At 37.9% G+C, this 27,531-nt stretch overlaps 1 protein-coding gene across 1 annotated transcript; it reads right to left on the bottom strand.

The window, feature by feature from the left end:
* Positions 1-590: 590 nt before the first annotated feature.
* LOC125818571 (ADP-ribosylation factor GTPase-activating protein AGD2-like) lies at positions 591-27,436 on the bottom strand. The gene is made up of 19 exons (XM_049498065.1): positions 27,203-27,436; positions 26,993-27,069; positions 26,287-26,387; positions 22,638-22,708; positions 19,350-19,412; positions 18,972-19,016; positions 18,758-18,823; positions 17,723-17,770; positions 17,530-17,625; positions 17,407-17,448; positions 6,440-6,655; positions 6,099-6,227; positions 5,007-5,219; positions 4,328-4,411; positions 3,977-4,255; positions 3,527-3,648; positions 3,029-3,116; positions 2,269-2,711; positions 591-1,044 (listed from the first exon to the last, which is right to left on the bottom strand). Exons 1-19 carry the CDS (start codon positions 27,254-27,256, stop codon positions 930-932), a joined length of 2,352 nt encoding a protein of 783 aa, XP_049354022.1. The 5' UTR covers positions 27,257-27,436; the 3' UTR covers positions 591-929.
* Between the last annotated feature and the right edge of the window lie 95 nt (positions 27,437-27,531).

The following is a 27,531-nucleotide window of genomic DNA, read 5'->3' on the forward strand; positions in this document are numbered from 1 at the left end:
CCCCACCTTCCAATACATTTTATCTTCACACCCATCCTCGTAGCCCCTATCTCCACCACCCTACTATCACCCCAAACTTCCATAGTATTTGTCTAGATCATATATAAATATTTTAAAATAATTTTTTTTGTTTACATGCTAAACACAAGAAAAATAAGTAAAAAAACCCACTTATTTTTCTGAAAAACTTTTCCTTTGTACCAAACACACCCTTAATTAGAAATCTCATATTCGTACCTTAGGAATGAAAATAATCATGGTACTAATAGGAGAGCTTTTCCTTACCCGACACAAATCCAGATTAGTCGAGGTTCTAGAGTGAATACTGGACATCGAGTGAGAGAGTAAAAATAAAAATGTGTATATGGCTAACATTTGGATGAACTCAAGGAACCAAGCATCTCAGTCTTGTAACACCAAAATATGTAGACTTGCCGAATGAAAATTCATATAACTGCTGAACTTGTTTGGGACTAAGGTGTAGTTATTATTTTATCGACTCTAAACTTAGATCCCCCACGCGCCAATTCTGTCCCTTTGAAAATAAAAAGAAATAAAAACAAGAAAGGCAAAAAGACCAAGTTAACAACTTACTAGGAAACAACTCCAATAACTTTCTTGATCAATAAATCAGAATATGCAGATTTGCTACACCTGATCATCAAAACTTCTACAAATATACCCATAACATTACAGTGGTTGATTAAAAAATTATGAATGCCAAATATTTGTAGAACTGTGCACTGATTCTTGATTCTTTCAGGAACTTCACACATCATCAAGGAAAATCGGAGAGAGGGAAAGGGGGAGAGGCGAATTGAGTTTCAACGCGTTACAGGAGAGATGGTAAGCATTATAGAACAGCATGCTTTACAAAATGAAGAAGATGGAAGCTTATAGAGCTACCAGTTAAAAGCACCTGCCCCATTTCACTCACTCTTAGTAAGCAGGAGAAATAACTCCTCATCTTTGATTGCACCCATCTCCATGGCCCTATCAAGGGCGCTGAGTCCACCATAATCCTTGATTGATGCACGAGCACCTCTGAACACATACAAAGAGGAAAAACATAAGAGACTCGAAAAAAAAGAGTTGATGTTGCGTTTACAAAGCATAGGCTCAACATGAATCCCTTTGAAATTGGAAGCCACGAGTACTTTCAGTAACAAAAGAGAGCTAGTAGAGAACGTAAAATCAGAAACTTGGAGGAAAACTAGGCAATGGATGTAAGGAAAGCTTATTTCACAGCTACTGACTGATGCCCACAAGAAATCTTGAAGCAGTCCTGCCAATAAAGAGTTCACCAATACCAGCTGAATCATGTTTCGCAATCCAACCAACTGTAGTTAGTTGTGAAGAGAAAGAAGTAACTATTGGATGAGATCAAAGGCTGACTGTTGAGGAATTGTTCCAGAGGCTACTACTGGATGTATCAAGGGATGAAAACTCCTGGTTGTGATGTAAAGTAACTATTGGGATGATATCACCAATGAAAGCTAAAGGGACTTGTAAATATTAACAAGCTATCTTGGATATCTTTGCCTACAAATTAACATATGCATGTGGGACTCCAATTTGGTTTGCTGAAGTGGAGTGCTTAGACCTTGAAGCCTCAAGTACATGATAAACTGGAAAATATGTCTAATACCATGAAGTGATCCTTCTCTTTGGCATAAACTGAGCATTATCACCGAAAGACAAGGGTAGATGGAAATCTAACAACCAGAATTTTGCCTAATCTAACCTTCAAATAATGGTATCCATCCTTAAAACCAAAGGAATGCTCATTATTTATGTCAAGAGGCCAGAAAGTTATATACATATAGGTATAACCTAAAACTTGCATGCTTATTAGCTGTATATATCCTATCACCTGCATCTGTTGTTTTATTCACACAGACACGTATCCTAGAAAAGAACTATAGATCTAAATGCAGAGATAATGTAAGCAAATTAAATACTGGGAAAACCTTTTTTTTTATGACCCTGGTGATACTTGCGACCTTCCACCAGCAACAAGTACTAGGTGACTCTATCCACCAAGGCTGGTAGGACAGATGGGATGAAATCACCTAGTGTTTTTTTGTCTCTGTTGGGATTTGAACTTGAGAACTCATGGTTCTCAACCATTTCATTGACCACTAGGCCACACCCTTGGGTGCTTAAATACTGAGATAACTAATAGAAAGATATGTCGCTGAGCGGTCAGACTATTAAATTGCCTACAAATCATGCTGCATAAAATTGATTCTGAATTAAATATATCACCTTCTAAGCAAAAATTTAGCCAAGTGGTGTCTTCCATTGCCAATGCAATGTTGTAGAGGAGTCCTTCCATGAAAATCACGCCTATTTATATCTGAACCAAATTGCAGCAGAAGTTCAAGCATCACTGGAGTTTCCGCATTGCAGGCTAGATGTAACAAAGAACAGCCTTGAAGGCAAAGCTTGATTCCCTGACAGGCTGCTGGGTTTTGATGTTTCTTTTGGGAATCCTGAAGGCCTAGTTTTGAATCATTTTCATGAATTTCATGGTACATTGTAGCACCCTCGACCTCATCATAGGTAGTGTTGATTATATTCACATCTGACACTACAATAATTCGGTACACGTCCTTCACGTTATTACTCCTGACTGCTTCCCAAATGAGGGTGGCACGATTGTTGTAAGGTGCAAAAGCATCTTTATTCACAACCTGTTTTTCAACATACTGGATAACATGAAGCAAGTTAATATCGCATATATTCACACGAGCTTTGCAGGTATTCTCAATTCATAGAAATTTCCTCACAGCAACTTAAAACCAAACTTCTTTAAATAGTTCTTTCACAGTAAGTGGGAAGACACACTGTTTCTCCATTGGACCTCCATTACTAATGAAACAACAGACAAACGATCATGAGATTCTCTTTGTAGAATTCCATGGAAAAACAAGAAGACCGAGTTGATGGATGATCAAGCTTAGCACAAGGGATAAAATGTATAACATGGAGAAGGAAAGCCCTTAAAACATGCAAGAAAGTATACCTTTGCCAAAATATACTTCTCCTTTTCATGAAAGGCATCTTTGGGGCTTGGCTTGGAAGCAGATTGAATAGCATCAACATTTGTTAATCTGAATGAATTAATCATTCAACATGAGCTAACACCAACAAAACATAATTTATAAAAATATTTGAGCTAAATGCATGTTATATCATCATGGCACGTGGGAACATTATCTATCCGACAATGTGTACTGGATAGATAAGTTGACCCAGATAGAATGTCAAATTATAATGGAAAAATAGACTGTATATTAACTAGTTCAATTGAAGAATAAATAGAAGCGTGGACATAATCCTGGGAACTGTAAAGTTGGAATTTTGTGATCTTTGATATCTCTCAACATTTCGTCTTTTCTTTGCTGGGGGAGGACCTTTCACATTAAATCTGAACCCAAATATCAATAAACATACAAGATCTATAGAAATTTATACCCATGCAAGAATGACTTTCTAGTATATATCAACTAAGGGTACATACCCATCACTTGGAAGTTGAAGCAGCTCCTCCCACACCGAGTTACAATAAGAATTACCCAATGTGCGGAATAGATCCAAGATGGTAGGCTCCCAAACCCTGACATCTAATGTTATGGACCTTACCTGCAATGATAAGTATCTCAAATATCAATCAACTCAACAGGCCCATAGATCTTTCATTTTGTTACTTTCTGGGGGCAGCAACTGAAAACAAGTTATACTTCAAAATACATTTCCAAAAAAGATCCAATAGCTACTAACCTTCCAGAACGAATCGTGCATTGTCATGAAAGTAATGAAAATACTCATATTCTCAAATATAAATGCATGTGGACCAGTACAGAATTGAACAAACACCGTGAACTAAATGGAATTAATCTTTTTTTTTTGAACAAGGCAGATGTTTGTAGACAAGAGGAACAAAGAAATTTCAACATGGATAAAGATATACCTTTGAGATATGAACACCAAGGTTCCGATGAATGCCCGAGCATTCTATACAAATTAGGATGCCAAGATTTAGAGAAGCCCAATCAGGCTCTGAAGCACCACAGTCAGAGCACTTGTCATTTCCAGGAACTTCTCTGAGAATCTTAGAAACAGAATCAGGCTGATTGACTCTTACGGAAGCTAGGGCATTGGCATTTTCATCATTAACAGACCCTTGAACATTCAAAGAACCAGCATAGGTATTGTTGCTACTATCAATGTCAATTTTACTAGCATCAAACTGCAAAGACAAGACGATGCTCAAGGTGACTTAAAATCATTTTCTACAGAAAACTAGATTTCAAGGTTCAACCTTCTGTAGATGAGAATTCAGAAGGGACGCAATTACTCCGGTGATTTTATTCATCCAGTCAACTCGTTCAGCTTCACTTTCAGCCTGCCAGTGGAAAATAAAGGGAAATCGTTATATATGGTGGATCAGCCCTTGCTAAAGTGTCGTTGAATCTGGTAACACATTAGTCCAACTGCAAAAGAGTTTGTACTGTTTGTGGTTCTTTCTGCTGAAGCAAATAAAGAAGCCAATTGTGACTATTGTTCAGCACATTGATTCCTAACAAAATGTCAAAGCACAAGACTAGATAAACACACAGTTGCCAGTACTTTTATTAGCGAGATGAAGTCTAAAATAAAACATACGGTGCATAAGCTTAGAAAATGACAAACTGTAACAAATTGAGTAAAAGAGAAGTAGCCAAATGAAACAATAACAATATATCAAGTCAAACACTTCTTGATACTAGCTTACTATGTCATTTCTTCCTTCCATTAAAATTTAAATGGATCCAATGCATCAAAGCAATAGTATACCAAGAACTTCAAACTTCTATTGTAGACAGAAAAGAAGATCACACTAAAACAGTTCAAAACATTAGGTAACTCTTAAATCATTCTTCTTTGAGATGTTCTTCCCTTCTAGACTTGATATATCAATTTAAGCACTGGGTACAAAGATCGACTATTCTATACTTTACCTGCAATGTATAAGATTTTAATGGCGAAATAATTCTGAAGCAAAGCCTCAGGTCTGTGTCCTCCGCATCCAGTTTTATTGTAGAAGTATGAAGATCAACAGTACGACAACCTAAATTTTCTTCTCCAGTGGATGACGACCTGTACTTTGTCCGAAATCTGCCAAATACACTACTATGGTTATCAACACCAGAAGGGTGAAATGATGGGGAGCCCTGGCAATAAGATAAAAAATAATTGGAGTAAGCAAAAGAGTGTCCTGGAAACACTTTCATCCCTAAAATACTCTAGCACTGTGTAAGTCAAAATCCATCAGAGTTGAGAAAAGCATACTTTTTACACTAAATAGAAGTGCTTTCCAAAGTGCTCGGAAGTACCATAAAGTACATTTAGTTTGTATAACTGTGTCAAATTTCCTTTCAAAAAGTTCAAGTTTAGAGCTGTAAAGTACTTCACAGTTTTGAATAGAGAGGTAACTACAGAACAAAAATATCAGGTGCCAGATTTTTCAAATACCATTTTTCCAAAAGACAACTTTCCCCTGCTATGATGCTATGTCGGTGAAATCAAACAATACTCTCTTGAGTGAGCTGGCAAAGGTTGCCTTATAGATGGTCATGTAGCATGCCAATGATACCCATCTATATCAGCAAATATAGACATACTTCAGTTGTTCTCTCTCATCAAAGTAAATTCATGTTGACTTGCCAATTGTCCACAAACATTAGCTTTTGAAATACATAATATAGTTGGCAACAATCAGAAGTTCATGTAGAAGTAAACCTACTCATGAAGATGTCCAAGAAAGTCGAAGAATCAACAACTTCATCTTCATATGCCTGCCCTTTAGATTTTTCTCCCACATCACTTCGAATGATTATACTTCACAAATCTACTTTATTATACTAATCATTACACTTGAGATGAATTAATCAAACTTGACTTTCATGTAAATAGACATACAGAAATTAAATTAAACAAGCAGGGATTGATTCACATTAGGTGTCTGCGGAAAACATTGAAAAAAAGAAGTCTGAAGCAAAATAGAGGCATGACAATGACTAATGCAGGAAGGTGAAAATAATTAACCATACCATCTGTGCACCCTTGATCCTGTAATAGTACAAATTGCCAAGACTGTCAAGTACAAAGAACCGTCTCTTCCAATCTGCCCTCAAACTAGAAGATCTTTTCAAAAGATATCCCTGCTTAATTGTTTGAACCTGGAAGTATGTACAAAAAACATCCATACTTTAACATCTAGCATCTGGAAAAATTTTATCAAGGAAATCAGGAGATATTTCAGGTGTTCCTATATTTAAACAAGTGCTATATCTATTGTAGAGATCTCAACCCCAAGATAGACAGATAGCAGACAGAATATCATTGTTATAATACTTTTTTCTAACATGTTAACGCTTGTTATATTGCGTACCGCTCCTTCTGCACTGGACTGCATTATTGCTTCTATATTTTTGTCTGAATTCATACCAACACCATTTGAGGCTATAGAACTAGTTGAAGTACCAAGGTTACTGGATCCCCGCAAATGATTCAGCTCAGCTTGTGTCCTGAACTCTTGGATTCTTTTGGCAAGTTTATCTTGTTCTATGCTGGTCTGTTCCTTCGACTGCTGGGCATATGTCAAAACCTGATTTATGGAGTTAACATTAGCACCAAAAATATGCAAAAAGAAGAAAGATATCAAACACAAACTCAAATTTCTAATCAATGTCATTAATCAAGCAAGCTGCAAAAATCACCCATTTTATGCTTATAAATGCAGCAAAAAAAGTAATGCAAGAGAGACTGATCTGAAAGTTATGAGTAAAGGTGGAAAATGAGAGAGCTGGGTAACATACTAACATTTGTGTGAATTGAAGAAGGTTAGGTAGACAAATGGATCATGGCCAACCTATCCAATGCTGGTTAACCATGGCTTAGACCATAATTGGCCGAGTAACCGGTTGTGAGTCATGACCCAACTCATTCAAAATTCAACCTAAATAAGCTTCCACCAATATAGACATATTTCTGAACAGTCATCTATATATACTCAGGTTATGTCCTTAAACTGAGGTACTAGTAAAGTATCTTTTATACCAGAGACCATGCATTTTCTCCTTCAAGAAACTTTGCAGTGATTGAATTGGAAGAAAAAAGAAAGGGCAAAAGAAGTGAGAAAAGCACAGCAAATAAACATCAAATCCCCAACCAGCCCAATGCTCACATAAGCTCGACTTCGTCAACTTTGGCGAGGAAGGTTAATCACCCAAGAAAGGGTCAAGATTGACATCATTAGTAATCAGCACGTGAGCAACTCCCTCTCTCTCAGTATGAAGGTAATGTATTTTCTAAAATAAAATAGACATCTCCCTCCTTATCAAAAAAAAATTAAAGTAAAAATAACTATTGCCGTCTCCCCGATCTTTTGGTGACAACTTCTAAATGAGGCAGTAGTATCTTCTTTTTTTTTTTTTTGGTAAATTTTTATTCTTCAACATTAGGACGTGCTGACCATCTTCAAAACTACAATTACAGATTTCCTATTAAATCTACATCCACCATACACAATCGTTTACACCAAAAAAGTAAATGTACTAAACAATTCCATTTTACTTTGTGGATAGAATTGGATCAATCGTTCTATCAAAAAAAATAAAAATTGGATCTATCTTCAAAACATCTTCCATTTCTTCCCTTCCACACAGGCCATCATATACATGATGGAATCAACTTCCACCACCTCTTCTGAATCTTGCTTCCCCCTCTTCTGATCCAGCAGCTGAGCATGTCAGATGTGTGTTCTGGTATGGTCCAACTAGAGCTGATGATGTTAAGAAAAAGTTCCCGGAGTTGTGCTATAAGCTTGCAGTGTAGAAATATGTGGCTATTTGTCTCCCCTGTCAGGTTGCATAGAAAACATCTAGGAACTAGTGGCATGCCTTTCTTCCGAAGAACTTCTTGAGTTAGGCACGCTCTTTTGATCACTAGCCAAGTGGAACATTTCAGTTTTGTAGGAATCAAACCTCTCCCACCTGCAGACCCCTTGTATCACTCTCTTGTATGCACCTGTGACCTTTCAATCCTTGTGTTTCCAAATGACCCTATCTGGTGCATTTGTGTCAAGGTTATCCACTTCTCAATCATTCAGTAGCCTTCTGTAAAAGAGATCCCACCCTTGTGCAGACCAGCATTCACATACCCTGATGTCAGGATTGATACAAATTGAATTGAGAAGAGATCTGGAAATGATTCACTCAGAGGAGTTTGATAAATCCAACCATCTCTACAAAACTTGAACTCGTTGTCATTTCCCACTTTGAGAATCAGATTTTCTTCCATTAAGTTCTGATACTTCTCCACACTCCCATCCATAAGGGTTTGTGACTAAGGCTGGCAACGGACCGGGTACGGGACCACCGGACTGGTATTTCCCGGTCCAGTGATCCCAAACCCGGTCCATTGTCAGCCTTACCCAGAGCTCTTCTTCCTTTGCTCAACATTACAGTATTCCATTTCACCAGGTAATTACCCTTGCCTTCTTTACCCCCTTGCCACAGGATGTTTCTAGTAAGTCTGTCCAGCTTTTGACAACTTCTGAAGGCATTGAGAAAAAAGACATAACATAAGTAGGGAGGGAATCCAAGACAGTGTTAATCAGAATCTACCATCTAGCCAACTTCTTTTCTGCTTTCTCCGGGATCCCATCCCATATCTCCAGTGTTTTCTGTTTGCTCCCTGAGGGCATACCCAAGTATGTGGTTGGTGGTCCCTCAATTTTGCACCACAAGATATTTGCCAGTCTTAGAATCTGGCGTACATCTTTGAACGGAATCAGACTGTTTTTCCCCCAGTTGACCTTTAGGCCTGATACTGCTTCAGGAAGAATCAAGATCAATCTGATATAGTTCAGTTGCTTTGCCTCTGGTTCACACATGATAAAAGTATCATCTGCATATAATAGGTACTGATCTCTTTTCCACCCCACCCCCTAGTATTGTCTCCTATATGAAAGCCTCTGATCCATCTACGTTGTGTAGCTATTCTCATCATACTATCAAAACCTTCCATTACTAGAAGGTCCCCTTGTCTCGGTACTCTTTCTAAAGGAAAATAACCAACTGGTTCTCATTTAATAGGACTGAGAATCTCACTATCTTGATGCACACTTCTATCCATTTCAACCATTTACTGCCAAAGTCCATTTGTTTCAAAATGTTTAGTAAGAAGGACTAGTTAAGATTTCTGGATGTCCAACTTACATAGTAGACCTGCAGTTCCATCTTCAATGAATACATTCACTAGCTTTTTTTTGAACTTGGTAACTTTGTATTATATCACAAAACAGTACATGGGTAGTACTGTAACCTTATATACAAGTGTACTCCTGATTTCACTTCTCTACGTCTAAATTGAGTCTAACACATCAATAATAGAGACAGTGTCATTAGAGTATAATTGATTACTCCAAAAGACTAAAAGTAAAATGCAGTTTAGTTTAACTTTCTGCACATTGTTCTCTATGCTCTCAAAACATCTTGAATTCCTTTCTTTCCAAACAGCCCACCAGATAGCCCCCGGGATAATTCTCCATCTACCTTTGTCCTTAGCATGTACACCTGCTTCCTCCCAGCATAGTAATGCCTCAGCCACCTTCCTGGGCATTGTCCAGGAGATGCCTTTGAGGCTTAGGAATATTCTCCACAGATGATGGGTGTACTTGCAATGTAAAAATAGATGGTTAACAGTCTCAGATGTTTCACCACATAGGAAGCACCTGGAACACAAGGTTCTCCCCTTCTTCATAACATTGTCCTGTGTAAGGACTGCTTCTTTAGCCATTGACCAGACAAAAAAGGAGACTTTGTGAGGGATTCTGCTCTTCCATATTTGCTTCCAAGGCCAACTTGAGCACTGTTGATCTGTCTGATCCATCAACTTGTAGGATTTGTTGACTTTGAACACTCCCTTGTCATCTCCTGTCCACCACAATTTATCCTCACCTGGCTGCAGTCCAGTGAAAGTGTTCACAGTGTTTAAAAATTCAGCAACTCTCACTATTTCCCAATCATTAAGGTTTCTTCTGAAAATGAAATTCCATCCTTGTGGTGACCAAAGATCTGCTATAGTGCTTTGTTGAAACATGATTAGGTTGTAGATGTCTGGAAAGAGATCTTCCATGTTGCCTTTCTCATGCCAAATGTCCTTCCAAAATCTGGTCTTATTCCCATCCATTACTTTTGCCTTTGAGTTACTTTTAACTTCATTCCACAAGCTTCTGATGGACCTCCAGAGGCTAACACCATAAGGAGTGGTTACTTCTTTAGTTATCCAGTTGTCCTCTTTTTCATATTTAGCTCCAATTACTTCCCTCCATAGCATCTGGTTGTTGTTTGCATACTTCCACAACCACTTCATACTAAGAGCCTTGCTTTGCAATTTCAAATTCTTTATTCCTAGACCTCCATTTTCCTTGCTTTTCATGACTTCTTCCCATTTAACCAAATGAAAACTTTTCTTTTCTTTGTTGCCTTGCCACAAAAAATTCCTCCTGATACGATCCAACCTCTTAATGACCCCTGGTGGGATAGGAAACAGGGACATCATATAGGTTGGCAAAGCATCAAGTACTGAGTTAATAAGGGTCAGTCTACCCCCCTTTGATAAGTACTGAGACTTCCACTTGGCCAATTTCTTCTCACACTTCTCAATCACACTATTCCATATGTCTATGGACTTGGATTTGGCCCCCAAAGGCATTCCCAAGTATATAGTAGGCAGAACTCCTATTTAACCACCCAGAATTGATGCTAAACAACTCATGTTGTTTACTTGATTTATAGGATACATCATACTCTTCCTCCAATTGATATGCAAACCAGAAATACCTTCAAATAAGACCAGAATCACCCTTAGATACTTCAGTTGTTCTTCCTCAGCATCGCAGAAAATCAAGGTATCATCTGCATATTGCAAGTGTGTGACTTCTAGTCTCTCAGTACCTTCTCTGGCCACATCAAAACTCCTTATCCAGCCTCTCAAGTTAGCAGCTTTTATCATGTTGTTTAAACCCTCTATAGTGATCAGGAATAAAAAAGGTGACAAGGGATCCCCTTGTCTGAGACCCCTTTGGGTTTGAAAGAAACCTGCAGGGTTACCATTGATGAGTACTGAGAATCTTACAGTTGATATGCAAAATTTTATCCAGTTCAACCATTTCTGCCCAAAACCTATCAGGTTCAACATCTTCATTAAGTATTTCCAGCTAACATGGTCATAAGCTTTCTCTATATCCAACTTACAAAGGACACCTGGCTTCTTTTGGTTATTTCTGGAGTCAACTGCTTCATTTGCAATCAAAACTGCATCCATTATCTGTCTCCCTTTAACAAAAGCCATTTGTTGTGAGTCTACCAACTTGTCCACCACCCTTTTCAGCCTCTCAGTAAGAGCTTTGGAGATAAGTTTGTAGATGCTACCAATTAGACTAATTGGGCCTGAAGTCCCGCAACTCCTTGGCACCTTTCTTTTTGGGTATAAGAGCTATAAAAGTTGCATTGAAACTCTTCTCAAAAACTTCATGTTCATAGAAGTTTTGAAAGGTGTCCATGATGTCTTGCTTTACCACATCCCAACATTTAATAAAAAACCCCATAGTAAAACCATCTGGACCTGCTGCTTTGTCAACAACACATAACTTCAGACATCTCAACACTTCACTTTCCTCAAAGTTGCTTTGTAGAGCTTGATTATCTTCTTCTGTTAGGACAGGACATTGCACATTTATGTACTCAGGTCTCCACTGAGATGATTCCTTATACAACCTTTTATAATATTCAACAATTTCCCCTTTAATTCTGCTTGGCTCTTGATTCAGTTCTCCATGTATCATAAGCTGATCAATGTTGTTGTATCTCCTATGTGCATTTGCTATCTTGTGAAAGAATTTAGTATTCTTATCACCTTCCTTCAGCCATAGAGCCCTTGATTTTTGTCTCCAGGAGATCTCCTCCTTTTTTATCAACTCTTCATATTTCAGCATCAATTCTGATTTTTTGGCAGACTCCTCATTAGTAAGGATTCTGTCTTCCCTCTCAGCTTCTAGATCAGCCAACTGTTCAAGCAATTTCTTCCTCTGTATACCCAAATTTCCTTCTTCCCCATTCCTCCATTCTTTAAGTTTAGTCTTTAGAGATTTTAGTTTGCAAGCCAATCTATAATCAGGTTTCCCTGTGAAGTTGAAAGAAGACCACCATTCTCTGACTCTGTCAATGAAGCCCTCAGATTCTAACCACCAATTTTCAAATTTGAAGTAACTTTTGTTCCTTTCCCAAGACCCCCCTAGTAAGGCTATAGGAATATGATCTAAAATCAACCTTTGAAGTGGAATCTGTTTCAAATTTTGGAACTTGTCATCCCATTCCTCTGAAATTAGGATCCTGTCAATCCTGGAGGCTGCTTCCTGTTGGTCCCCTTTGAACCAAGTATATGTGACATCCTCAAGTTGCAAGTCAACTAGTTTCATGTCTTCAATAAAATCAGAGAATTCCTTCATACCCCTTGTTCTTACTGTACAATTCTTCTTCTCAGATATGTATCTTGTTACATTAAAATCACCACAAATAGCCCATGGTCCTTCCATTAGTCCTCTGACTGCACTCACCTCTTCCCACACTATTCTTCTTTCCTTGTAACAGTTTGGGGCATACACTCCTGTGATGTGGCATTTAAAATCTTGGAGTTGAGATTCAAATTTACAGGTGATGGAGTATGCCCCTATTTCTAAGATTTCCCCCCTCCAGGCTCTCTCATCCCACATCATCAAGATCCCCCCTCTTGTCCCACTGGATTCCAGATATGCTTGTTTGATCCACCTTCCTGCCCAGACCTGCTTGGCTAAATCTACGACATTGCCTTCCAGTTTTGTTTCTTGAAGGCATATGATGTCTGCCTTCCACCCCCATATCATGCTATTTACTAGCCTCCTCTTCTCTAAATTATTAAGTCCCCCAACATTCCAAGATACTAGTTTAAAATTCATCAAGTACTAGCACTTGCACTCCTCCCCTTTTCTCTGTTCCCTGTACTTTTAAATTTGACATCAAAACATACCAAGTTTTTTAATTCTTGTGCACCTTTAGTCTTAGTTTTTTTAATTTCACTGCACGGTTCCAGTTTTCTTGCTTGTCTGCAACTGTCTATTTGCATCAGAAGTTCTGTGGCTTCCTCTTCATGACCATGGAAATCAATCCCAAAAATTTTCCCCAATTTAATGAGATTTTGCTGCCAATTGAATGCTTCTTTTTCCTTGCCCTGAGTTATGAGTTGTTGCTGCACCATTAGAGGCTCTACCTCATCAACCTCCCAGTTGACTAACTCTGTTTCAGAATTTCGAGTAGTAACCCCACTGTTGATTCGATCATCCCCACCCACATCAAAATTCCTTTCCAGTTGACTATCAGCCTCCTCTCCCACTATCTGCGACTCCTTTTCCCCCATTAACTCAATTGATTTCTCCGCTACCGTCGCGTGCGAACTTCTCTTCTCGGGTAACTGAGAATTGTCGTTCATGGCCACTTGAGTTGTTATGTCTTCAATAAAGTCAAAGGTGCTCTGGACTACCGTTATGTCCTCTTGAAAATTATTAGCAATTACCAGGCCTGCCACATCTGGGCCTTCAATCTGTAACTTGGAATTAGGCCCAACTTGGTGATCCACCTCCAGAATCTCATTTAAAAGACTCACGTGCCCCTCACATGCTTTAGATTTAACTTTCTCTGACGTTGTCACGTGCTGAGAGAGTAGCAAATCCCTAGTTTGATGGGATCTCCTTGCATCATCACCTACGACCTCCTCTAAAATCCCTTGGGTAGACTTCTGAACTGGATAATAGGTTTCATCTTCCCCCTTATTATTTTCCGGCGATGATTCAAATCTTGGCAAGCATTCTGGCCAGATTGGAAGGTGAAATTTAGTGCCGTTGCGCGACACCTCCACCTCTCTTGGGATACTGCTACCATCGTTAGCTACCAGGATCCTAGCCCACTTCATATGATTTTTTAGCTCTGTTTCCTCTTCTGTAGCCAACCAGCCTCCACAGATTTCTCCTATCTCTTGGAAAACCTTCTTTGACCAAAGATGTAGGGGGATCCCCACAACCCTAATCCATGTTTCTATAACAAGTGCATATTTAGGAGTACAACCTGTTGTTGGTTTCCACCATTCCAGATTAAAATTACAAGACTTCCAACGCCACTGCTCATTAATGGTTTGTTCTGCCATGTTTCTGTTTGGGAACTCAAACAAAAACTTCTCATCATTCAGTTCGTAAATGTTGATTCCAAAGGCTTTCTTCCAATTAGTTGATGACCATCTTCTTATGTCTGCTAAAGTTGTCCTCTCCTTGGGCTTCTCACTGCAATACCCAACTAAGCATCTAGATAACAGATCACCCTCCTGGGTACTTATTTTGTCTAGAACTTCCACCTTACCCATAATGCTTTTGACCTCTGCACTGCGTAGGTTCCTGGATTGCCATTTACTATCTCGTATAGCATTAGCATATGGATAATCAGCAACCACCCTTGTACTGGGTATTTTCTCCTTTCCCTTCTTGCATTTAATGAATCTGTCAATCTTCAATGCAACATCCAACCACCCCGCATTCGATGCCAACTCAGGAATAATTAGGCCTGACCTTCCCCCTCTATAGATTGTTATGATGCTTATGAACCTCCCATGTATATTATGTTTTCTCGTGCAAAAATGCACTGCCTCTTTCTCAGCTAATTTCCACCTCCTTGTCTCCTTCTTTTTCTCTTTGGATGCTTCTCTTAGACGGAGACAGATCCATTCCAACACCTTTCTACTCATGGACGATCTGTGCATCATCCTTCTGCTTCTCTCTACCTATTCGTACCATTCAGCTTTCTCAGTTTCCCATCTGGTGATATCAAAAGACTTGAAACCAGCATTGAAATAGATTCGATTTTCCTCCATCCTACTAGTGGGTGATTTATCAATAATCACAGTGGGTGATTATTGTTGGCTATTAAAAAAAAGGCTGATTCCGGTGGAGGATGCCGGAAAAGATGGGTTCCTCTCTCCTAAGAAGTAGGAGAGAGAAAGAGCATTGGGAACTGTGTCTGGCTATCAAAGCAGCATCCATTATTTGTCTCTCGCTTACAAAGGCCATCTGATTTTTATTAACTAATTTGCTCACCACCTTCTTAAGCCTTTCTGCCAGTAGCTTAGCAATGATCCTGTACACACATCCTGTAAGACTGATTGGCCTATAATCCTTCAGCTCTGAGGCTCCAACCTTTTTAGGGATTAGAGGTATGAAAGTTGCATTGGAACTCTTTCCAAAGTTCTGATTTGAGTGGAAAAATGATAAGAGTGTTGATTATGTCTCCCTTCAGTACCTCCCAAAAAGTCTGAAAGAAGATCATTGGAAAGCCATCTGGACCAGGTGGCTTCTCCATAGCACACATTCTAATACTTTCCTATATTTCATCCTCTTCAAAAGGTCTTTGGAACCAGGTCTGTTCTTCCTCAGAAATCACAGTAACATCCAGTATATTAAGATCAGGCCTCCATTGTTCAGACTCTTTGTATAAGTTCATGTAAAAATTCTGAAATGCCTCATTGATCAAGACAGGGTCCTTCACCATGACTCTTTCCACATGTTGTATCCTGGACCTTTCTTTCCAAGCTATCTCCTCATTCTTGGCAACCTCATCAAATTCCATGGCCAGATTTGTCTTTTGAAGAACTTCAGCATCAGTGAGAACTCTGTGTTCTTATGTGCTTTCCCAGCTTGCTATATGGTTCAAAATGCCTTCTTTTCTCTGTTTCTGGTTACCTTTGTGATCCCTGCTCCATTCTTTCAGCTTAGCCTTTAGCACTTCATCTTTTTAGCTAGTATGAAGCCTGCTCTTCCTTCCTCTTCCTTCAACACTGAAAGAATTCCACCACTCCTTTACTTTATCTTTGAACCCTCCACTTCCAACCACCATGATTCAAATTTGAAGTCGGATTTCTTCCATTCCCAATCCCCACATATCAAAGCATATGATTGTGATCTGAAGTTTAACTTTAGTAGCACATCTTCCTTGATCTGAGAACCCCCCCCCCCCCACCCACCCCACCCAATTGTGCGCAATGTAGGAACCTATCAATCCTTGAGGTAGTTTTGTGGTTTTCCCCTCCCCTACAAGTATATGATTCCCCAAATAAAGGAGGATCAATCAGCTCCAATTGCACCACTAAGTCTCATACAGTTTGTTCTTTCTGAGGTAAATCTGGTGGCATTAAAGTCATCTACACTATCCATGGCCCAGCATACCTGCTTCTAATGGCTAACAATTCCTCCCATAGTGTCTTTTTGATCACTCTATTACAATCTGCATAGACTGCAGTAATGTGCCACCTGAAATCCTCATTTACCCCCGTGAACTTCCGAGTAATACTTTGATCACCAACCTCCTCCATTTCTCCTGTCCACACCCTTTCATCCCAGAGGACTACAATTCCCCCACGGCTCCCTATTGCCTCTTTAAGAAATTCTCCCATCCATCTGTTATCCCATATACTCTGTAGTCTGTATCACTCCATCAATTGACCCTTCTAGTTTTGTTTCAACTAGAATACAAATATTGGCATCCCGTGATGTAGTAGTTTCCTGACAATGCCCCTCTAACCACCCCCATTTATCCCCCTCACATTCCATGATATTAATTTCACTTTCATTGATTTGTTAAGGCCAGAAATTAATTTCATGATAATGAGGCAGCAGTATCTTAATAGTAAGCAAGCACAAAACCAAGAAGCACTTAAGAGCTATGAGTGAGCTATTTTATGCAAAGATCAATCTCCTTAAATCTAATTTACACACATTCCAACCAGGAGCCAGGAAAACAATGAAAGATCCTCAAGAAAGAAGTAACTAGTAAGAAACAAGAATAAAATCACAGCATGAGAGGACCAGTAGTCTGTCTGTCATAATCCATACAAACAGTGTGTTTGTTCATGAAGCCATTGGAGGGTATGAAGAAGATATTTTGTGGAATTGTCTAACTGATTGATTCAGCTCAACAGAGCTCTATTTATACATATACAAGAAGTATCTTTGCATTAACCAACTAACTACTTTCTAACAATTAATCATGCCAGCTGGACTAATTAAATTACACTTTAATCCATTCAGCTCAGCTAACTAACTAATCAGCATAGCCTAACTGTATTTTCAACTAGCTGATTTTTTACAAATCTATCTTTAACTAGCATTTCAATACTGTCAAACCCAAAATGAACAAATGGCAGCATGATGATACTACCTCTTTCCAGTCAGTACCTAGTCAACCACAATATATGGAAAAAATAACTCATGATGGGTACCTGATGGATGAACGGCTCCATCTGGCTCAATAAGTCATGACCCTTACATTCAACAAGTATTAAATTTGTTAGTTTAATGACGGAAACATAACTGCATCGTAGAGAAGATAAAGAATATCATACCAGCTTGAAGTATCTCAGATGTGCATCCATAATAGCACTAAAGGATTCTAAGAACTCGTACTTCTTTTTGGCTTCAACATTTGTGATAGCATTTACCTGAAATCCTTGAGGCGACAAGGCTATAAATTAGAACCTCGAGGCAAGAATGCTTGCTAAAAAGTGTAGAAAAGATTCTTGTATCCATTATACATACAAGATTGAAACGGCTTCTCTCAAAAGTGGACTTTGAGTTATGAAGCTCCTGTCACAGAAAAAGCTGTAAAATTCCAATTCCCAGTTTTGACTCCTAATTACTTCAAATGTTTTCCTTGACAGATAAGCACTGATATAAAACATAGGGAATACAGAAAGTTGGACATACTTCACAAAAACCTGAATAGGATATTGTTAGCATCAAAACAGAACGATATATAAGTTAAATGCTTCAACATTAATTCATCACAATTTGTTTCCTGGACTTGGGAGCAATGTCTATATATGTAGAAGCTCTGAGACATGCTTCAGGAAAAAGCCTCTACCAATAAGTGGCCTCGGCGAGCTTCACCCGAACATGTATCAACATTCTTTCTTTTGTGAAGGTCATTTTACAACAACCGGAGAACACACAGAGACACAAAAGGAGGGAAGATGTGTTTTACCAAAAGCATGAGGTTGAGTTTCTTTTTTTTTTTTTGAAATAGAGCATGAGCTTGAGTTATTTATCCTTTCCCTAATCTAATATCCTCCCTATAAAATTATTGGTAGCAATATGGATGATGCTCTTCACCTAAAGCATGACAGAAATGAGTTTCACATCCTGTCCCTTGTTATACCTACACAATTTCTATAAAATTAAAAAATGGTAGTACTATGGAAGATGTGGTTGGACAAGGGTATTTATCTGTGATATGTTCATGAGGATGAATTCTCTTACAAGTTCCTCCCAAAGCAACACCTTTCACCTCTATTTATTTTTTCCTCAAGGAAAACAAGAATGTAAATGATTCCTCAGAGGGTTCCTATAAGAAAAGACCTAAAGCCAACCAAGATTTTGAGATTCTTTAGGACATAATTTTATTTGGACACATAATTATCAGGATACCAATCACTTTTGGTTGGTAATTTTTGCAACATATATCAGTTTGTGTTAGGTTACACCTCATCAAGTTAGGCAGAGAGAGAGAGAGAGAGATACACATATGAGGATGAACAATCCACAAAGATAACCTTTTTCAGAGAAAGGGCTTACTTCTTCAAGTTCAGTAACAACTTCATCCCGTGCATTCTTCTTCAGAGAAGAAAACCTTTCACGTGCCTGGCAGTTTAGCAACTCAGGAGTGAAATTAATAACAAAAAGAACTGGAAGTGTTATCTTCCAAAATGAACAGAATTTTGCACATGAAATCTGCTTAGCATTTAAAAAAGCAGCTTTCCACCTGTTTCTATTGAGACATCTCCATTACCTGGTCATAAGTGGATGCAGCTTTATCAAACCGGCGACGGGATTCCTGCAAAATTAGAGACGAGTCATCAGACACATTGACATCAAAGTACAAACCCTTGTATGTCAAAATCCACTCAGAGGCATCCATTTGACAGAATTACAGCTCAAGTTAGGCTGGCCACCAAGTATAGTGGATTGGTGTTCTGTAGGGAGCTATGTTTTGTTGTAGGTTCTCTACCATTTGGTATTCAACTTGTATATTGGGTTTTCCCATTATTTATAAAATTGCTTACCTTATCAAAAAAAAAAACAGCTCCCTAATTCTATGAATGCAAACATAGAGAAAGCTTAATCTAGATTTCCACAACAATATTGAAATAATGCCAAATTTGATCACCTTTACATCCCGCAAATCAACAGACAAAAACTGGCTAACACGATCCACCAGCACATGTTCTACCTGCAAAAGGTATAACTTGCCTTACTTTTTCAAAGAATTATATCAGAATAAACATTGATATAAAATGGAGTGACATAATCAGACAAGCTTAGCACATCCAACTACAGAAGGTACCGAAACAACTTTGTTTTGCGATCCCAGCGAAAGCTCCTAATGGCTTGTTCTAAAATTGCAAGTCCAAGTTTTCTACTTATATGTCTCCACTTCAACGGCATTTAAATGAAACAAAATTAATGAACATCTCAGAAGTATCAATTTGGTTAGTTAACAAGTTTGTGATAATACAAAAACTTAGTCGTGTATAAGGTTGGTGTAATTAAAACAACAGAAAGATTGGTGTTTGATGAGAATGATTGTGGTTCCACTTAGCGCAAAGTTGCTATCCCCATGGAGCTGAAGAGAGCGATTTACAGAACTTTGTTTTTCTAAGTAAAATTGGATTTTCTTTTTTAATTCTCACAATTCTACTGACATTTTCCATATTTCTTTTTTTTTAAAAAAAAAAAGTGATGGCATATTACTTACAAAGCACAACCAAGTAGGTGCTAAATGTATGCAAACAAGAAAACTGATCATTTCCTCTTTTTTCCTTTGTTGGAAGACAATGCAATCCGTCAGAACATCTATAGCATCCACAGGTTTTAAATTACACCAGAGTTAATACTTAAAAGAGTACACGTTTGGACTTCGGACAGTGAAGAGCCTCAAATATCACTTGGACTTCAGCCAGTGTAGAGTCTTGGATCTTCAGTCAGAGCACCTATTATTTATCTCTGCACATTACCTGCCAAATTCATGCTGAACTCCATATCTTTTTTTTGTTTTTGAAATAGGTAACTTTGTATTATATCACAAAACAGGACATGGGTTGTACCATTATATACAGATGTCTCCTTTTCCACTTGTTTCAGTCTATATTGAGTCTAAAACATCAATTACTGATACAGTGTCATTGGAGTATACTTGATTACACCAAAAACATAACAATAAATGCAGTTTAACTTGACTTTCTGGACATCATTCTCTATGCTCTCAAAACACCTAGAATTCCTTTCTTTCCAAATAGTCCACCATATACTAGCAGGGATAATTCTCCATTTGTTTCTGTCCTTTGCATTCACCTCTGTTGCCTCCCAACTCTTCAAAGCCTCTGAGACCTTCCTGGGAATGGTCCAGGAGATGCCTTTGAGATTCAAACAAATCCTCCATAGTTGTTGGGTATACTTGCAGTGTAGGAACAAATGGTTCATTGTCTCTAATGCCTCCCCACAAAGAAAACAACTAGAGAATAAGGTTATCCCTCTTTTCTTCAAGTTATCTTGAGTCTGAGCAGCTTCTTTGGCCAATAACCATATGAAGCATGAGATTTTAAGAGGTATTCTGCTTCTCCATATTTGTTTCCATGGCCAACTTTATGTTTGTTGGTTTGTCTGATCCATCAACTTGTAGGCTGAGTTAACTTTGAATTCCCCTCTGCTATTTCCCTTCCACCACATAACATCTTCCCCTGTTTGTACCCCATTAAAAGCTTCCACAGTGTTGAGAAATTCCGCCACTCTTGCTATTTCCCAATCATTGAATTGTCTTCTAAAATTGAAGCTCCACCCCTGATTTGTCCATAACTCTGCTATAGTATTGTGTTGTCCCAGAACTATATTGTATACGTCAGGGAAAAGTACTTCCAGGTTTCCCTTTTCATGCCACTCATCTTTCCAGAAGATTGTCTTGCTTCCATCTACAACTTTGATCCTTGCATTACTCTTAACTTCATCCCACATGTCTTGGACTCCATATCTTCTGAGGTGTTTATGAGCAAGCATTCCTTACTCTCCAACAGAATAGGGTCTTAGGCATTACCAGAACACCAAATGAATTTAGAAATCTATTCCACCATTCAATGGTATGGATACAAAAAGAGACCATTAGCATATTCCAACTCTCTTTCACAATTGTGACACGTGTTACAATGACATGCCATTTTCCAGATTATTCTGAGGGATACAAGCTTGCAATCCATCCAAAACGAACAACTTTAAGGACTGCTATGATTTTCTAGGGCATTTTCCAAGACCACTGAGTTGAGCATTTTCCAATATTCAAGAATGTGTAATAGAAGGCCTCCGCTGTGAAGATTTCTCTTTTATCACATTTCATCAGAGAACCTTTTTTTTCCTTTGAAACTGGTAACATGTATTCCCCATTAAGGGTATGTTGGCCACCTCCAAAAGTATGATTACAAGAAGTTAATTACAAAACTCCTAAAAGTCCACTATCTGTACTTCATCATCTATACATTGTTCTTTACACCAAAAACATAGAGAGGTAGCACAATTCCATTTGATCTGCCTTCAAAACTTCTTTCATATCTCTCTTTCCATATATTCCACCATATGCATGCTGGTACAATTTTCCACCACTTTGTTGACTTATGCTCACTCCCCTTCTGATCCAGCGGCTCAGTAAGTTTGCAGTGTGTTCTGGCATTGTCCAATTCTCCCTAGTCATAGAAATGAAGATTGCCCAAATTTGGGATGTTACCTTTCAGTGAAGTAATATGTGAGTGTTAGTTTCAGTAGCCTCCATGCATAGAGGCATTTAGATGCTATTTGGATTTTCCTCTTCTTAAGTGCTTCATGAGTTAGACATGCCTTTCTCACTACAAACCATGAAAAACATTTCACCTTTGTTGGTGCCATGCTTTTCCATGTAGCTTTCCAGGGGCCTTTTTTTTGTTAAACCGGTAACTGTAGCTTTCCAGGGGCCTTTATAACTTCTTTTTTGCCATGTTCTATGATAATGGCCAGTTATTCCCCCAGTCCCTAACAATTCCTCATGAATCTAATATTCCAGCTATTAGTAGATTTGCACTGACATATGGTTACTTCAGGATATGAGACAAAGTTGTATAGACCTGGTAATTCCTCAAGGGTGTACGACTCTACGTCTCAGCCATGCATCCTACCAGAATCTTATCTATTATCACCCACCTTGAATTGTTTTCAGTATGGAACTCATCCCATCAATGACTTATCTACATTCATGATCTCGCTCCATGAGTTGTTGACACAGGTTTAGTGCATCGAAAATAACTATTATGGGTGTATTAAAGTAAATAAAACAGAACAGTGTGCCATACACAGAGCAATAGGCTTTTATAGAAGAGTACAAAGTTTCTAACAAAAGGCTCAAGTGTAAACTATAGTGATTTACAATACATCCACTTACTTGGGAACGGATAAGTTCCTTGTATGTAGCAAGCTCACGCAATGCAGAGATAAACTTCATTATGATTGGACCTGACATACGGATGCATTTAAGAGTGATACATAATCTTATTGTTTGATACAAGTAATGATAAGCTTCACAATGTAAGCATGGAGACAACATTAGCATATTACATTAGGCAACCATACTTTGGAAATATAAATGCAGTAAATAACAGACCAACTGCCCATATCACCTCCATCAAGTGACAACAGAACTACAGCTTGAAATTTCACATCAGCATGCATATTTTGCAAATAGAACTACAATTTCATCGATTTATGATATTTTTTAACCAAGGCTTCATGGAATTATTTTATTGATCAAGTTGAAGTTTTCATTGATAATAACAAGGTCAACATGGCCGTATACAAGAGGTATACCAAAAAAGGAGAGACCAACAAAATATGGTCCTCACCAAAAGCCACCCAATCCTCTACACATTCAGGAACTACATGGGTGCACCAAAGGAAAATAAGGGCTCGGAGTGTACTCCTCAATTAAGCAAAGTTCATCTCCACTCCTTCAAAAGATCTACTATTTTTCTCTTTCCAAATGACCCACATTAAAGCTAGAGGACAAGGCTTCATGGAATTATGATATACAAACAATTGAAGACAGAACTTAGTAAGACACACAAGCAATGGGGGATTTATTAGAATGAACTATCACTGCATAGTGGGTTCGGGCTAGACCACATAATTTTTTTAGTTAACCCTTGATGTACTTTGATGTTATGTAACCCCATGAATTAGCCCAAGAAGTTTAGAATTGGCTTATGAATTATTTCTTAAGCGTAGTCGCTCTTATTTTGACAAGTTATATGTATGTACATGTAACATTGTATGGGATATACAAATTGAAAATTTGGAATTGTGATATATTAAGGAATTACTATAATGACGTGTCACAATGGTTAAGTTTGGACTTTAGGCAACAAACTATATGGACTTTGATGACGGATTGAGCAAATAAAAGAAGTTTAATGTGATGAATGACTAGCGTCTTGAATAGCTTATTAAGAAGACTTGGTTTGGTGTCTAGAATGCAGCATTGCTGCACCTCCCTGATGACAATATGCATTTGGTGATTTTTATTTTTTTTATTTTTTACTTTTTTCCTAACAAGGGAAACCCGCAGCCGCTACCCTTTGGGTGTGCACAGGGTAAAACCCCCGCTCCTATGCAATAGCTCGCAAACTTTTGAGATTTAAAGTACATTTATGAATCCAAGCCTCGAAGTAGGTGGTATAGGCGACAGCTTATTGGGTCTTTAAAATGTGGTATATTGTGAATTTTAAGCAATAACCAAACTAATTCTATGCTCTAAAGTGGGTTGCCAAATTTTGAGATTTAAAGTGATGAATGAGTATAATAAAGTGGAGCAAAATTCATGTAGCAATGTCAACCAGTGGCGGATCCAAGATTTAAAGGTTGTGGGTGCTCACTTCCTTTAACATGAACATGTTAGCAATCACATAGTGCAAGCGTATACTAACTCAAACTCTTTAATAAAAAAAGTAAATGTATACCTTCCTTTAATGAAAATCTCAAAACCTAATTTCCCTAACCCTTTTTTTTCATTATCTAACTTTAATCAAACATCAAATCTTATTACCTTGCTTTTGTATTTTGATTTTGAAAAGAAAAAAGCTTGAAGTTTGTTGTTGGGCTGGCTGCTTTCTCTTTGAAACAAGAAGAAGAAGAATAATGATTTCCTCTTTTTGTTAAAAGAAAAAATCCCATAAAAGTGGGCAGTGAAAAAGGTTTTAAAACATAGAAAAGGTTAAAAATAAAAAAGAAAGAAAAAGTTAGTCACCCTAAACTAATTAAGAATAGGAAAAGTCAAAACAAGTACAAAATTCGGAGTAAAATAAGCCCTTAATTAAAAAAAAGGAAAAGTAAAAAAAAAAGTGCAAAATTCGCTGGAAAAAGTTTTTTTTTAAAAAGAATGGGGCTGACGGGATTCGAACCATCGCCCTCATGCTTCGCGCGCCTTATTTTTCCAAGTGTTAACCAGCGCACCCACGACTGCTAGTATTCTATGGGTGCTTATTTTTATTTAATAACGTATTTATCATATTTTCTATATATATATATACAAAAAATTTTCCCGAGTCAATGGGTGCTCGAGCACCAAAAATTGACTACGTGGGTCCGCCCCTGATGTCAACGGATGATGAGAAAGGATTCCAGAAAAGCAATTGCTTGGGCTCTTTACACTATATGAAAGAAGAGAAACCTATGGGTCTGCTTTTGCTACAGCCACGTGAGATAAGGCTTGGGCTGGTGGAGAGATTTTCCTACTAGTTTAGAATCCTGAATCACCAACAGTTCACTATTAGCTCTTGTTTAAGGTACCTATGTGTTCTCTTTGACTACTATTTTAGATATGGACATCAATATTTAGGATTTTAAATGAAGTATTTTTGTTTAGATCATGATATTACAACAGGAGTTGGATTTATTCGAAGGATTTGAACTAAGAAATACATGGATTGAGCCCTAAAACCTCAAATTAGTAACTTGAGCATTTGATCCACTTTAAGGACTTCGATTAGGGAACTAATTATATATTTGGATTTAGAAAGTTATGGGTAATCTGAAAACATATTTGGTCCATCAATTTGACCGCACAATGGATGACTTTGACTTTGCCCAAGACTCAATTTGGAGAGATGAATCAAATGGATATGTTTTATATTGATAGGAGGCATTTAACGGAGTTCAGCACGATAATGAGTTGAGAAGCTACGTGGTTAGCTTGTTAATTAAGGTAAGAGAAGACCTTAACCCCCGATTGCTCATTTCCCCTAACTAACATGTCAAATAGTTTGACCTTGCTTAATATGATTTGAAAACATGTTTAACTACCATTCCATGACATACCAACAAGCAGTCTACAGAAATACAAGTCATGTAAACCTCATCCAATCATCTATATAACTTGGCACGTCTTGAACACTTCCATCCCATACCACACCCATAAAGAGGGACAACAAAAAATAAACCAGTGAGAGGGACAAAGAGGAACAAATGTGTGCTTCTCAGAGACACATTATGGAGATTTTCAACAACATGAAAGGCTTTACAATGTCGCCTTCTCAAGAACATCCATATAAGAGCACTAGCTGACAACAATCAGGTTGCCTTTCAACGTTACCTTCTCAACAACATCCATATAAGAGCACTAGATGACAACTTTCAGGTTATAAGTATCTAGCCTGACCTCAATATTGACTCAGCAGCTCCCTAGAAGACCGAGAGATTATCCATTAAGCAATTAAGAAAGCTGTGAATTCCTTTAGGGAACATGCCACCTTAGAGAAGAAGAACATTTATATGAGAATTCCAAACTTAATGCCACCTTTGGGGTGTCTAAGTTTTGTTTGATAGAAATACAATTGTTACCTTCTTCAAAAAAAAAAATCCAAACTTAGTGTGATCTTCGAGGTGATCATTTATATGAGAATTCCAAAATCCAGCATTAACATTGAAGAGAATAAAAAAAACACCTTCTTCAACAGGCATGATGCACTTATTGACAATTGCAAATAAAATTAGCAAAAATGAGAACTTTGTAATAGTTTGAATGAGTAAAACCAACTAACCTCCTAGGGACACACTAAGGGGATCGTCTAGACCACCACCAAATGCCTCTAATGATTCGGCAAACATGATGTCTCCATTCTGTGATTCTCCAAGAACTTCCCTGAAATAACTAAGTATCAAGAATAGCATCTACCTAAACCAATAAATTCAGATGAAGAAACCAGAACAAGAGAATGAGATATTTTGCAGAACAACAAATTGGCAACAGCATAGAAAGGGGAAGAACGAGTCACGTGTCAGTGAGAGAGAGAGATGAATGATCATTGACTATAAACTTATAGCTTTTAGAGAACCTCTAATTTGCCATGAAAGACAAATTAGTTAGTATTAAAACAAAATGGACCTATAGAGAGCACTGCAGAATGCACCCAAGGGTGTGGCCTCGTAGTCAATGAAGTGAGATTGAGATCCATGAGGTCAGCTTCAAACCCCAACAAAGACCAAACAAAAAAAATTCTAGGTGATTTCTTCCCGCCCGTTCTTGGTGGGAGGTGGCAGGTTTATCCTAAAATTAGTCGAGGTGCGTGCAAATTGATCCAACATTACAGTTATCAAAAAAAGAGCAGAATTCATATAGCCAACTACATTAATTTGGATTGAAATGTAGTTAAATGCACTAAAGATTCCACCTTTTTAAGTCATTGGAGGTAATTACAGTAAAGAGAAGCTATTAAACCAAATAAAATGATAAAATTGAGTACTCACATATACTTCTTACATCCTTTATACAGCTTTTGGCATCGATCTCTAAGGTCATCTGTAGTCTGTTCAAGACCCCTCACCTACAAAGCAACAAATTTTAATTTCAAAAACAAAAATTGATACAAAATTCCTCAAACACCAAAACCCAGAAAACAATTTTTCAAAAAGATTCAAAAAACATAAAAATGAAAAGGGGATCAGAAGAAAAGATACTTGTTTCTGGAACATAGGAGAATCCTCCAGCTTAATAAACGCAGCCATTGACATATTTCTCTTTTGTTTTTTTTCTCAATTTATTTTTTGTTTAGAATCAGAATGAATATCTCTCTGATTCTTACTATACTTTCCCAAATGAAGAAGAAGAGAAGTTTTGAATCAGATCTTCATAGTGGCAAATAGGTAGAGCCACTCTGTATATTTTTCATTCTTGAGGGTAAAATGTGTATATGTGAGCTGTTGGAGGACCATATTTTATTTCATAATTGTGAGTTGTAACTATTTTATCTGGTACGAAACTCGTCCCCTATGTTAGGTGACTATAA

The sequence above is a fragment of the Solanum verrucosum genome, unplaced genomic scaffold, assembly GCF_900185275.1.
Source record: "Solanum verrucosum unplaced genomic scaffold, falcon-dt-bn FXZP01000252.1, whole genome shotgun sequence".
NCBI classification, from domain to species: domain Eukaryota; kingdom Viridiplantae; phylum Streptophyta; class Magnoliopsida; order Solanales; family Solanaceae; genus Solanum; species Solanum verrucosum.

Coding starts and splice junctions, on each gene's coding strand:
- LOC125818571 (XM_049498065.1), bottom strand. CDS start 27,256: ATGTCAATGGCTGCGTTTATTAAGCTGGAGGATTCTCCTATGTTCCAG. Junction 17,626..17,722: donor AGAGAAGCCGTTTCAATCTT/GTATGTATAATG, acceptor CAAGGATTTCAG/GTAAATGCTATCACAAATGT. Junction 4,412..5,006: donor TAAAATCTTATACATTGCAG/GTAAAGTATAGA, acceptor TTCCACTGGCAG/GCTGAAAGTGAAGCTGAACG.